Below are 13,269 nucleotides of genomic sequence, written 5' to 3' on the forward strand. Positions count from 1 at the left end.
TTTACTATTCTTTTTACTGATTTACCAAGGAAAGAACGAAATGTCAGTTTCTCTTGTATTTCTTTGTGGCTGCTCCTCCAGACAGTAACAACGCCTCACTCCAAGACAATCAAAGGCATTCTGCATCCTTTACATGTTGACTTCGACCTCGGCTACTTCTTGCAGGCAGCTCTGCAGAGTGCCTACCTTTGTCTGCTGCAAAGGGGGTGAGTGGCTGCCTTTCTATGGAAAATATATTTTTTCAGATGAGTTTTGCAGCTCTGAGTTACTCTGCTGGACTGCTCCCTTTACCAAATCCACTCTTGATGCAATTATAGTTGTAACCAGCAGGTGTCAGTGTTGCACTTGTTCAAACTTTTCTGATTTGTATTTCCTAAATTCAAGGCTCTTAATTATTTGCTTCTATTGTTGGGACATTGAATATAAATATTATTTACTCAGGTTTGATGCCTTGTATAAGTTAAATACTCTTTGTCTTTTTTATTCTCTTCTCTTTAATTTTTTTTATCCCACATCAACAAGTTTTATCTTTTCTATTAAAATTGACCTCTGTCATTTTTAAATTCTGAATATTTGAAAAAACAGTTTGATCTGGTTTTCCAAAAGCACAACACAAAAGCTTAACTGTTTTCACAACTTGGTGAATCAAAACTCTGTTCATATTTTACCAAAATGTCTATTGCTTTAGAGGAAAGATTTCACTTCCTTTTTACAACTACAAGTCTGCAGGGATTGCAGTTTTCATTGTGTCACAAGCTGCAAACAACCCTGTTAAACATCAATGATAAAGCCTCTGACACAGAATAAAGATCTAGTCTGCCTCTTGAGAACTGGACTGAGTGACTGGATACCCATCACATTCCAAACAGGAAGAACTCGTTGGTTCCAAGAAGCCAAAACGCCACAAACTATGTTGAGAAAAAAAAGGCTGTTACTTAATATTTGTCAGGATAAGCATCATCGCCCGGGTTCCTTTTTTTTAAACAGTCTAGCTAATCATTATCTTTTAGGATATTTTTTCTTTATTGCAAGAAATTCAAGTTATAAACTGACCAGTCAGATTTTTCAATGAAAGTATGAGGTCTCACATCATATGTTCAAACCGTTTGACTGACAGATTTCGTGTAGCAGGCTTTCAGTATTAGGGGGTTGGCCTTCCAGAAAGCTTGCTCCTGATTGGCAGGAGTGGTTGCCCTAGAAACATGGCCATATCCAAATTCTTCCCCTACCCCTTTGGTTTCTCCCTACCCCTACATTGAGCCCTCTAAATGGAGAGATATGGGAAACTTAAGTTGTCGCTCATTGTAAAAGAAGAGTTGCTTTTTTCTCCCCCCACATGTATGATGCAGATCACTCTACTGGTGGGGGGATAGCTAGTCCCTACCACTCCTCCATAAAAAAAGCACTTCAGACACCACTACAGCTTCAAATGCCCCTACAATTGGAAGGGTAGGGAAAGAATTTGGATTTGGCCAACGAATCAGACTGACTTTGACCAATCACCAAACATGGTGGTATGGTGAAAAAATAGCAGCTGAATTGACTTCATTTGGTTGGAACCGGAAGAGGTGACATCACCCATTTATAGACAACTGGGGTCCAACACTCTGCCTCAGTGTCCAGAGGCAGTTAGTGAAAAACGTCTATGTTACATTTAAAGACTAAAATAGACATTTACAAAAGTGCATTCAAATAATTGCTAATGTGATTAACACAATAATGTTCCCAACCCCAATACGCATTTATACTGTAAACAGATTCTGCACTTTATGATCTAGTATAAACCCTATGGGCTGTATGTATTTCTTAATGAGATCGTAAACAGGCAATATCTTTAATGAAGAGTTCTTACTGTGTGTGTTTCAGTCATCTGGCGCAGGGTGTCCATCAGCTGCGGAGGGTGCTGAGGGTGGTGGAGTCACGAGGGTCCCAGAGCTTCAGGAAGGTGATCCACCTGTCAAAGCTCTTACCTACAGCAGAGTCTGGCCCTCACGTTTCCTCCGCTCATAAAATTCCAGCCAGACTCTGCTCATTTGACACTGACTGTATGTTAATTATTCATTCACTTTCCCGTTCTCGTGTGATGTATGTGTGAAAAATTGATCACTCCACTTATCATGTTTCTGTCTTTATTTTTAGACTTTTTAGACTTCAATTATTTGTGCCGCAAATTTGGCATTTGGAAAAAATCGGGGGATGTATGAACTTTCTGTGTTGCAGTCTGCAGCTAAGAAGCTAGCTGAAGTGTTGCTGAGCTCTGTGGGGGAAGACAGCTACTGGCCCCCTCTGGGCCCGCCACCCCCAGTCTGGCTTCAGAGGGAGGGCGCAGCCGCGTCTAAGGATGCCATCTACCCCACCGTCAAACCGCCCCAGCGTTACAGCACCGACAGGTTGGTGTCATGCATTTCACCATCTCTGTGCTCGCAGACAGTTTGTGTTTCAGCCCACCTTCATCCGGTGACACCGCTCGTCTGGTCTGATGGGCCTGAAGAGCACTAAATGGAATTGGTTTATCAATGCTAATTAACAAGACTCTCACATGTTTTCATTTCAGTTTTAATGACATTATCTCCTAAAAAGGTCATAAAGAAAACAGTTCAGTCTTTCAGATCATTCATTGATTCTGTAACCCAGTAACTAAGTGACATAATTGAATCGGTTAGTTCAAAGGGGCACAAGTCCAAGAGTTTTGTTTTTCCAGGAAATTATTTTAATTGAATAGCTTAAAGGGAAGCTGCACCAAATGATTAATACTTTACCCAGATTTAGCACCAGTTCATAGCTTACAAATGCTATAATATGAAGCACCTCACTTTTATCATTTCAGAGGACTAGCAAACTAAAGTCTCTGGACTTGGGCCCTTCTTGAATTAAACTGGGGCGCTGCAATATTGGATAACTAGTGCTGCCATCTATGGGATAAAGCAAAACCCATGCAAGAGAGACACAAGTCCAGGAAGTTTGCACGTTACCCTTGTGGTATCCTAGGCACTTTAACATTGGGACTTGGGTCATCTAGACCCACTAGACAGTGCGCTGAACCTTTTTTCTTCAATGATTTGTGATCTTCACTGGTGTCCATGGATTACATTAAATCTTTCCACCTTTCTCCACCTTTGTCATGGTAGGGAGAACACGTCAATGTAAGGGTGGGGTCATCTAAGATAGCACAAGGGTTAATGCATTTTAAATGTCAAGCATAGTCAATACATTACAACGGACTTGGGACTTTTTTGCACATAATCAGATAGCTTTTCCCTTAAAGACCATAGAACATATAATATCTTTATTTAAAAAAAAATTGTGGACTTCCATCCATCCATCCATCCATCCATCCATCCATCCATTCATCCATCCATCCATCCATCCATTTATCCATCCATCCATGCATCTATCCATGCATCTATCCATCCATCCATCCATCCATCCATCCATCCGTTTATCCATCCATCCATGCATCTATCCATCCATCCATCCATCCATCCATCCATGCATCTATCCATCCATCCATCCATCCATCCATCCATCCATCCATGCATCTATCCATCCATCCATCCATCCATCCATCCATCCATCCATCCATCCATTCATCCATCCATCCATCCATCCATCCATCCATCCATCCATCCATCCATCCATCCATCCATGCATCTATCCATCCATCCATCCATCCATGCATCTATCCATGCATCTATCCATCCATCCATCCATCCATCCATCCATCCATCCATCCATCCATCCATCCATCCATCCATCCATCCATCTATCCATCCATGCATCTATCCATCCATCCATCCATCCATCCATCCATCCATCCATCCATCCATCCATCCATCCATCCATCCATCCATCTATCCATCCATGCATCTATCCATCCATCCATCCATCCATCCATCCATCCATCCATCCATCCATCCATCCATCCATCCATCCATCTATCCATCCATCCATCCATCCATCCATCCATACATCTATCCATCCATGCATCTGATCCAACCATCTAACCATCCAGTCATCAATCTGTGGTCTAAGGTCCAGGGGAGGAGATGCAAACTTAAAGAACTCTAACATTTAAGCAAAGAGTTTTAATAGACAACTCTAAAAAGTTAGCCACTGTGCAACAAAAGTAAAAAGTAAATTATTATCCTTAAACCATCATGATGTCCTTCTGGTTTTTTTCTTGTGATAAAAAATCATGTTTTCCTTTAAAACAAATCCAATCATGACCTTATCATCAGGGTTCATTGTCAGACATCCTCCATTATTTTCAGACTATTCGATGAAAAGTTTAAGTCTTCCTATTATCACATTTAGAACAGGTTTTCTGATCATTACAATGGGATTCAGTGTTTTGTTGCTTTGGGTTTCCGTCTTTGCAGGGATGCTGCTCTGCCAGGGAGCCATACTTAGTCTCTGCCACATGACTAATCCAGCCCACACTATCGTAAGACAGAAACAGGAGAATTCACCTTGAGGAGGACTCTGCCTCTGTATTGTCACCACTCACTTCTTTTGTTTGGGGCTCTACAGTGTGTTGTGGAAGTGTCCTTTAATGTGACAGAGCTGTGCAGGGAGGAAAAATGGAAACAAATGACTTGAAAAGGCAACAGAGACACACACACACAAGCTGTGTGTGATACTGGAGATAGTGCTGTGTAGTGATACATTCAAGCTTGTGTTACAGCTCCACAGGTGAAACAGAAACCAGACACTCCTGGCAGTCCACATTTGGACCATCTTGTTTACCTTGACAGAGAGTTAAACTTCCTGTTTTGTTCTTTTTTGTGTTTCTTGTGTCCTGGCAGTTGCTTCTGTCCGCAGGACGTGGTGGAAGAGGCTGTGCTGCTGCTGCTAATCACAGAGTCCATGGTGAGACGCTTTTGGCCTTCTGTTTCAGGTTTGACATGGAAGGAACCATTCAGATTTCTCAGACAGTCAGAGCGACCGTCATTTCTCTTCTCTGTCTCTCCAGACCAGTGCAGAAGGCGTGATCAGCCGTCTGCCGGACCAGGCCGAGGCCCGCCAGGCCAGTCTGCAGGATGCCACCTCTGTGTACGACCTGCTCAGCATCGGCATGGCCAGGAGAGGGCAGTATGCCATGCTGTCTGAGGTGCTTTGAACCACACACAAACACCACAAAGGAAGTCTTTTCTCTAGGATGGGGGGGGTTAGTAACTTTTTCAGATGTTTGGACAAAAGATCTGATCACTTTACATGCAGGAATCCCTCCTCTCCTCATCTTCCTCCTCCTCAGCTTCCTTCCTCTGCTCAGAATTCCTCCTCACTTGTTTTTCAAGCTTGGCCACTTCCCCTAATGTGACCTCTAACCAGATGTGGGAAGTTGGAGGGGTTGTCTCAAATTAGGTTTGTACACCTGTCCAACCGACTCTCCGAAGCCATCAGTCATTTGATTATGAACACACGCGGACGCACGCTGAGGCGGCTCCACCAACACGGCTGCTTTGATTTACTGAGGAGGCCGGAGTGCGCCATTTATTTAGAATTAAATGTCAGGCAGTCGGTGCTGTGCATATTTGATGAGAGCAGTTAGACTCTGTGTCTACCCGTGGCTTTAATGAATCTGTGTGAACATCTTCTGATTTCTAATGCAGCCTCACATCAAACAGATATGTTGTTATGGAGCTTAGATGAAGCCACATTACAGGAAAAGAGTTTGACAGTACATGACTGATGTAGACGTTTAAGAGCTGATGTTTTAATACGACATCTGGTTCTGATGGCTGTTCTAAACTGACTTTACAGGAGTTTTGTATGTCATGATTCACTTGTGCACGATTAGGTCAGCTAGATAAAGAAAAGACAGAAAAAAAATAGAAATATCAGGTTATTCTAAAATAATTTGACAAGTTTTTTTGCATTTGTGGTTAAGTTTTGGAGGAAAATGATAACTTTTCCACTGAAGCTGTGACCAAAATGGGATGTGAAAGCACAAAATAGGTATTTTAAATAGGTATCTGTGGAAAACCTTTAAAATATGTAGGTGAACATGGAAATATAGATAGATAGGCTGCCGGTTTCTATAAACTTGTGTATAGCTGTTAGAAAGAATTTTAAATTAAAGCTACCCCCCATGCCCTCGCCACCCCCCATGACCGGCTTTTTACTCTCTCCTGCCTCTGTATGTGATAAATTCATGAAAAATAACACTTTTTGTTAAATATGGCATCTTTTCTGTTAATTTTATCTCCATGGCAACCATTTTATATCATGGTTGCCAGGGGGTGACAAACGCATCTGCATTATTATCTAAAGAATTTGCAAAAGTAAACTTTTGGATTTCCTTAGCAACTAAGTTTTTTTTTGTTAACCACGCCCACATTCCTAATATGTTCACATCATATATTATATCGATTTGTTCAGCTGGAGTTAATGGTTAATGTAATACAAGGTAACACATTTTATAATAATTTGGCAAAAAATCTCCAAGAAACAGAGCAGCACATTAGTATGTTACCAACGCCGTTCAGGACTGCAAGGACCACATCAAGTATGCGTCAAAAAGAGGGAATACGATTGGCTTTAATATTTATTTTACATTTTAAAAATATTTTTAATGTCATAGAAACAGAAACATTTAGTTATTGTCTCTGTGCTGAGGGCAAACGTGTATCTCTGCATTAAATCTCCACTACAATGAAAATGTTTGTGGTTTTTTTGAAGATGTTTTCTTGGCATTTTTTCTCATGATTGAGGACAAATAAGAAGAAAATTAATGAATAACTGCATTTCTGAGTATGTCTTTATTCAAATCAGAAAATCAGACAAATAATTGCCATTTGAAAAAGATCATAGTTGTTACGTTCAAACTACAATCGGCAGGCCACAAGCTCCATTCCGATGCATCCATTTGCAGACGACTGGATCCATGAACGTCTTTGTTTTCCTCGTCTGAGCTGGAATCTGGATCAAAACTGTACAGCTGCATTGCTACAATATTATATATTTATAGCATTTTTGTTGCTAGGTTGGGAGTGTGAGGGGCTGTAAGGTAGCAGGAGAGAATGTAAACAAAAGCATGATGGGAATTGAAGGCTAGCTCATTCTGCGCCAACAGTCCCAGCTAAAATTCAGATGTGAATTTCTAATGAACTGCTGCCGCTCTGCAGAAACTACGTCCACTGGGAACGCTTTTACAATAGATCAGAAGATGATCGCAGTGGGCCTTTAAAAAGGGCTTTGTTGTTTGGAACTTAAGGACAACTTCAGCTTTGCTGATGAGGGTTTGGCTGAAGCTGGTTCCTGCTCTGCACTAACCCCAGGCGTTAAACAGAGATTTGTAATGGATCGTGTCCTCATTTAACAGTGTTAACAAGGGTCAGCTCTGCTATATATAAGCAAATACAACTTCCTGTGGCTTCACCTTCAAACTTAAAAAAGCTCACGCTATTCAGCTCAGTTTATGAAAAAAAAAATCCTACATCTTTTATATTCCTACATAAATATTTCAGTCTTTATTTAATTAGATCCCACTGAGGCTGATTTGGTGCTTCTGGCTTGAGCAGCATGATTTCTTTGTCTGCGTGTCTCATGGTCAAGAGCCCATTATATAATCAGAATAACAGCTTTCTTTTGCTCGGTCTGGCATCTGTATGACTGACAGCGTCTTGCTGAGCGGACCCCGCTCATGTCAGTCCTTACAGCAGTGTGTGTGGAAACAGCATGGAGTGGGAGCCCAAATTTAGGCTGCAAAGGTACAACCGTCCAGCTGGATGACTCCACAAAAGCCAAAGATGCTGCAGATGTGGTGACCTGCTGCATGCGCTAACAAACCACGCATCTGTCTGTCTGTCTGTCTGTCTTCTCCCCCCCTCCCAGTGTCTGGAGCGAGCCATGAAATTTTCATTCACCGAGTTTCACCTCTGGCACCAGCTGGGCTTGTCACTCATGGCGGCCGGGAAGGTGAGCTCATTTCTCCTTATATATGGGCGGGAGAACCTCACCCATCCTCCCTCAGGCTCCTCCCACATGACTGTCTCCACGTGTGCAGCAGAGATCAAGGTGATGGAGGGGAATTCACATCAGGCACGCCTCAACCTCTCATTGCTGCTCATCAGCGTGCACATGTGCGTTCACGCACGTCTGTGGCAGGAACATTGATCTGGATTGCAGGATGGGCTGATACTGATACTGCAGATCAATGGAGACTTCTAGAAATAGTCCGCTCCCTATAAGGCCAGGGGGGCCGCCTTGGTGTCGTCAGATCCGCTTCTATTTAGGACTGCCTCCGGTGTGAATACGCCTGAGTGCGAGGACTCGTGCGCGTGGTCGAGTAATGATTGACCTACATGTATTACATGACTGTGAGCCTAAATGGGTCTAATGGGGCCGTGCATGTGCGTTTAAAACACTTGCCGGGGATCCGTTGGATCTGTGGCCGTGTGGTGATTGGCTGCAGTCAGAGCATGAATCATGATTTGTGTCTGTGTGCGTTTCAGTGGGTCGGTGCTGTGTCTGTGTTTAAAGAATGTGCCAGGATGAGACCTGAGGACCCGTCGCTGCCTCTCCTGGCTGCCAAAGTCTGCATCAATCAGCTCCACTGGGTGAATACAGAGAGCACACACTTGCACATTATCAAATCGAACCAAATCAAACTTTATTTATGTAGCACTTTTCCTATAAAAACACCACACAAAGTGCTTTACATTAAGACAAAGCAAAATAAATAATATAAATACCAGAACGAAAATTAAAATAAAGGCCCATCCCCACACATACACACAACCCCCCACCCCTTTCCCACCTTCCACCCCCTAACTGATAGAGATAGACAATGGGAAATAGGCTGAGCACGAAAACAATGTGTTGGTTGTTGGAAATGCTAATATTTGGGAGCTCCCTCTCTGTGAACAGCTGCATAGCCAGCCAAATGCAGCATCACATGCGGGGACCGCTCCACCACAGCTAAGCGGTGATGCAGGTCCCGATCTAGAGCTGCAGCGGCTGAACAGCAGCCGACCCAGAGGGAGAGGATCCAACTGAGGAATCTGTGAGCAGCGTGCACACACCTGCATGCAGATACACCAAGCACAACAGCAAGAGCGTGCGCTGCATAAAACATAAGGTCCTGCAGCAGTTCATGACACACACACCTCTAGGTGGAGCTATTCTCTTTTTTGGAATGTCTTACTATTGTGTAGGAGAAAGGAGCAAAAAGGGTTCCTGCTCAAAAACATCATCAAGAATACACTGTTTATTTAAATTATTGCACAACCCAATAAAGATGACAGACTCAGTAAAATATGAGAACTTTTAAAATATATTTTAGAAACTTAAAAAGTTCACATTTATTAAACTCTTCTGAAAAAAAAAAACAGTCTAATTCAAACAACAGACAAGAAAATATGAACTTTAAAGGGTCCAATAGCAGAAAGCTGGTAGTTTGCAGAATTGTGGTTGATCAGAGTGTAACAATGACCACTCACTGAGGTAGCAGTTAGAAAGTGCAGAAAAACAATATTATTTTGAAAGATTATGCTTTATTTTAGTCTAACTTGTGCTAATCATATTTAATATTGAATAAAGCTATATTAATTAATGTAATCAATCAATCAATCAATTGACAAGTTTAAGCTTATGAAGAAAGAAAGGCAAGTAATCATTCCAGGACATACATAATATATTCTTTTTAACACTATAATTAACCCTTTGAGTTTGTTTCTTGTTCTGGTTTTGTGGAACATCACAGTGTCTACCAGTAATGTTTATAGGATGTATGCATTAAATAAAACAGGAAGCATAGTTCTGTACTTGATAAACCTTAAATAACATTCAAAAAGGTCTCTATAAAAATTTCTCTTTCAGGTAACAGAAAAACAAAATGTGCTGTTCTTAAAAATGTGTGGACCTACTCTTACTGTTAAGTTTCAATCTCAAATTTGCCTTGATTCTGACGCCAGTTTTCGTTCAAACCAAGATTGGACTGACTGTTTCCGCCTCATGGCGTTTCAAACAGGAAGTACCCGCTGGTTCCAAGGAGCCAAAATCCCAAAGACTTCTAAATAAACAGCTGATACTCAGTCCTCCTATTGGTCAGAAAAAAGATTCTTGCTCTGCTACATTTTTAACATTTTAATAATCCTCATTTTTATTCAAGTTTATTTTTCTTCAGTGAGAGTTATTCAAGTTATAAACTGACCAATCAGAGGCCTCAATAAAAGCATGTGGTCTCACGTTCAATGTTCGAAACGTTTGACGGTTTCTGTCAAGCACGCTTTCAAGTTGTAGGGGTGTGGACTTCCAACAAGCTCACTCCTGATTGGCGAAGGTGGTTGCCATTGACATGTTGACTCGAAATGAGTTGGATTATTGACCATTTCTGGTTCCAACATGGCCGTGTTGAAAAAATGTACACATTACACTCACTCAGTCCAGTTCTCAATGAATCAAATTGACGTTGCAGTCACAAAAATGTTCTCTCTAAATTTGGTCTCATAAGAACAAGGTTTAAAACAGTGTAGTACACAGCAGTATTTCTTATCATGACCTTAAGTCCAGTGTGTTGGAAGCTTGACCCCTGGTATTTCTCAGGGTCCTGGACTGTGTGGCAAATACTGGTTATCTCAGCTGCTGTTACCTGATCTGTCTGGTATCTCCGCTGTCCTGCAACCATGTTTGGATTTCAGCAGGAATGTCTCCGAATATCATTTTAACACGTGTTCAAAGTGAAATGCAAAATCCTGCTTCTTCCATATGTGAGACTGTAATTTAACACTGTGGCACAGCTTGATTTTTCTGGCGCCGAATAAGGCTAATGCTTATTACAGTTAGCGTTGGCTTGCTGTGATAAAGCCAATAAAAACGTTGGACATTATCTCTATTTGTAGAACAAAAAAATATGTAACAAAAAAGTTGTTCTGTCACACAGGAAGCAGGACTCCTGGTCACAAGTACACACACCAGAACACAGCGTACACTACTGTCTGCAGTTGTCCCTCCATGTGCCATAGAAGCCCCAAACCCAACAAGGGGTCTTTAAGGGCTGGACGTTTCTAGTTTCTGCTGCCACTCATCAGACTTGTTCTAGCACATTCTCCAACAATCTGTCACTGGTTCGTAGTTACTCCACGGATCACTGTCAGCACTTACTCACCACAGCTGACCAGCAGCAGACGTGCTGTATCAGATGACGCAACCCAGTTGTCTGCACTTAAATTGGCTGTTGTCACTCAAGCTGTTATTCCTGTATCACTCTGTATATGTGCTAAAGTTGTCAGTGGTTGTATCTGTTATTCGGGCATGAGCTCTGAGGGTGAGGGTGAAAGACCTTATTGGATCTGCGGTAGACTTTTTTTCCCTCCAACTATGATGTTAAATCTCACAACCTCAGTGTGAGAAAAACTTGACAAATTTGCCACCTCAGCACTGGTGAGACATCAGTTTTGGTTCAATTAAAAATGTGGCTTATTGCATGATATTATTATGGCATTACAAAAAACTCAATAGAAAAACACCTTCAACCCTTGTGCTATCCTATGACCCCACCCTTGCATTGACGTGTTCTCCCTACCATGACAAAGGTGGATAAAGGTGGAAAGATTTCATCTAATCCATGGACACCAGTCAAGATCACAAATCATTGACGAAAAAAGGTTCAGAGCACTGTTTAGTGGGTCTAGATGACCCAACTGCCAATGTTAAAGTACCTAGGATAGCACAAGGGATAAAATAAAAAAGATGTTATTTTTATCTAAGGTCACATAAGTCTGTCTTTACCTGTGACCTATCAAAATAAAAGCATTATATTTTTAACTCCTTTTAAAACCTTCAGAGGAAATCTATTACAGAGCCACTCCAGTCATCTTTTGATCTATTGTAAGAGCGTCCCCAGTGGTCTTTTAATTATTATTATGCTGTTTTAAGCCAAAAATCAAGAAACCAGTGCCGTAGTTTCTGCAGAGCAACAGGAGTTCATTAGAAATTCAGTCATCGTGGGGGTTTATGACTGCCACATTGCTTGCTGCTGCTACATGCCAACAGTCTCACCTACAACTCTGAGGCGAATTCTATGGAGCCACTGCCGCTCTGCAGAAACTATGTCCTTGAAAACAACACAGATTTCTTGATTTTGCCTAAAAACGGTATACTGTATATAAATCGATAAACCACAATAAATCAAAATATGAAGTGGATTTTTAAAACCCAATACAAGGGAACTTACCATAAATATTGGAATTAAATCTCTCTCATATTGTGAAGACACAGTGTGGGGTCCACTGCATTTGAGTTTAGAGGACTGAGGGGTCGGAGGTCCAGTGATGGATGAGGAGCTTTAACAGGTTGCTTGTAGTCATTTGTATGACTTCTTTGAAAATACACTGACCAAAAATATAAACGCCACACCTTTGTTATTGCTCCCATTTTTTATGGTATGAACTCAAAGATGTGAAACATTTTCCACATACACAAAATAACCAGTTCTCTGAAATATTGTTCACAAATCTGTCTAAATCTGTGATGGTGAGCACTTCTCCTTTGCCAAGACAATCCATCCCACCTCGCAGGTGTGCCATATCAAGATGCTGATTAGACAGCATGAGTATTTCCCAGGTGTGCCTTAGACTGGCCACAAGAAAAGGCCACTCTGAAATCTTCAGTTGTATCACACAGCATAATGCCACAGATGTCGCAAGTTTTGAGGGAGCGTGCAATCGGCATGCTGATAGCAGGAATGTCCACCAGAGCTGTTGCTAGGGAATTGAATGTCCATTTCTCCACAATAAGCCGTCTCCAAAGGCGTTTCCGAGAATTTGGCAGCACATCCAACCGGCCTCACAACGGCAGACCACGTGTAACCACACCAGCCCAAGACCTCCACATCAAGCATGTCCACCTCCAAGATCGTCTGAGACCAGCCACTCGGACAGCTGCTGAAACAATCGGTTTGCATAACCACAGAATTTCTGCACAAACTGTCAGAAACCGTCTCAGGGAAGCTCATCTGCATGGTCTTCGTCCTCATCGAGGTCTCGACCTCACTCCAGTTCGTCGTCGTAACCGACTTGAGTGGGCAAATGCTCACATGCGATGGCGTCTGGCACGTTGGAGAGGTGTTCTCTTCACGGATGAATCCCGGTTTACACTGTTCAGGGCAGATGGCAGACAGCGTGTGTGGCGTAGTGTGGGTGAGCGGTTTTCTGATGTCAATGTTGTGGATCGAGTAGCCCATGGTGGTGGGGTTATGGTATGGGCAGGTGCATGTTATCGGCGAAGAACACAGGTGCATTTCATTGATGGCATTTTGAATGCACA

The 13,269-nt window shown here is 42.1% G+C and overlaps 1 protein-coding gene across 1 annotated transcript in view; it reads left to right on the plus strand.

Annotated features, from left to right (window-relative positions):
• Positions 1-13,269, plus strand: part of ttc7a (tetratricopeptide repeat domain 7A) — a 77,105-nt gene that overhangs the window by 12,917 nt on the left and 50,919 nt on the right. Inside the window, exons 6-12 of the mRNA XM_023963404.2 lie at positions 82-206; positions 1,867-1,945; positions 2,221-2,390; positions 4,806-4,869; positions 4,973-5,110; positions 7,837-7,920; positions 8,457-8,561. Of these exons, the coding sequence (XP_023819172.1) occupies positions 82-206; positions 1,867-1,945; positions 2,221-2,390; positions 4,806-4,869; positions 4,973-5,110; positions 7,837-7,920; positions 8,457-8,561 (765 nt within the window). The remainder of the gene's footprint in view (positions 1-81; positions 207-1,866; positions 1,946-2,220; positions 2,391-4,805; positions 4,870-4,972; positions 5,111-7,836; positions 7,921-8,456; positions 8,562-13,269) is intronic.

The sequence above is a fragment of the Oryzias latipes genome, chromosome 15 (genome assembly GCF_053564925.1).
Source record: "Oryzias latipes strain Hd-rR chromosome 15, Olatipes_Hd-rR_3.1".
Taxonomy (NCBI): domain Eukaryota; kingdom Metazoa; phylum Chordata; class Actinopteri; order Beloniformes; family Adrianichthyidae; genus Oryzias; species Oryzias latipes.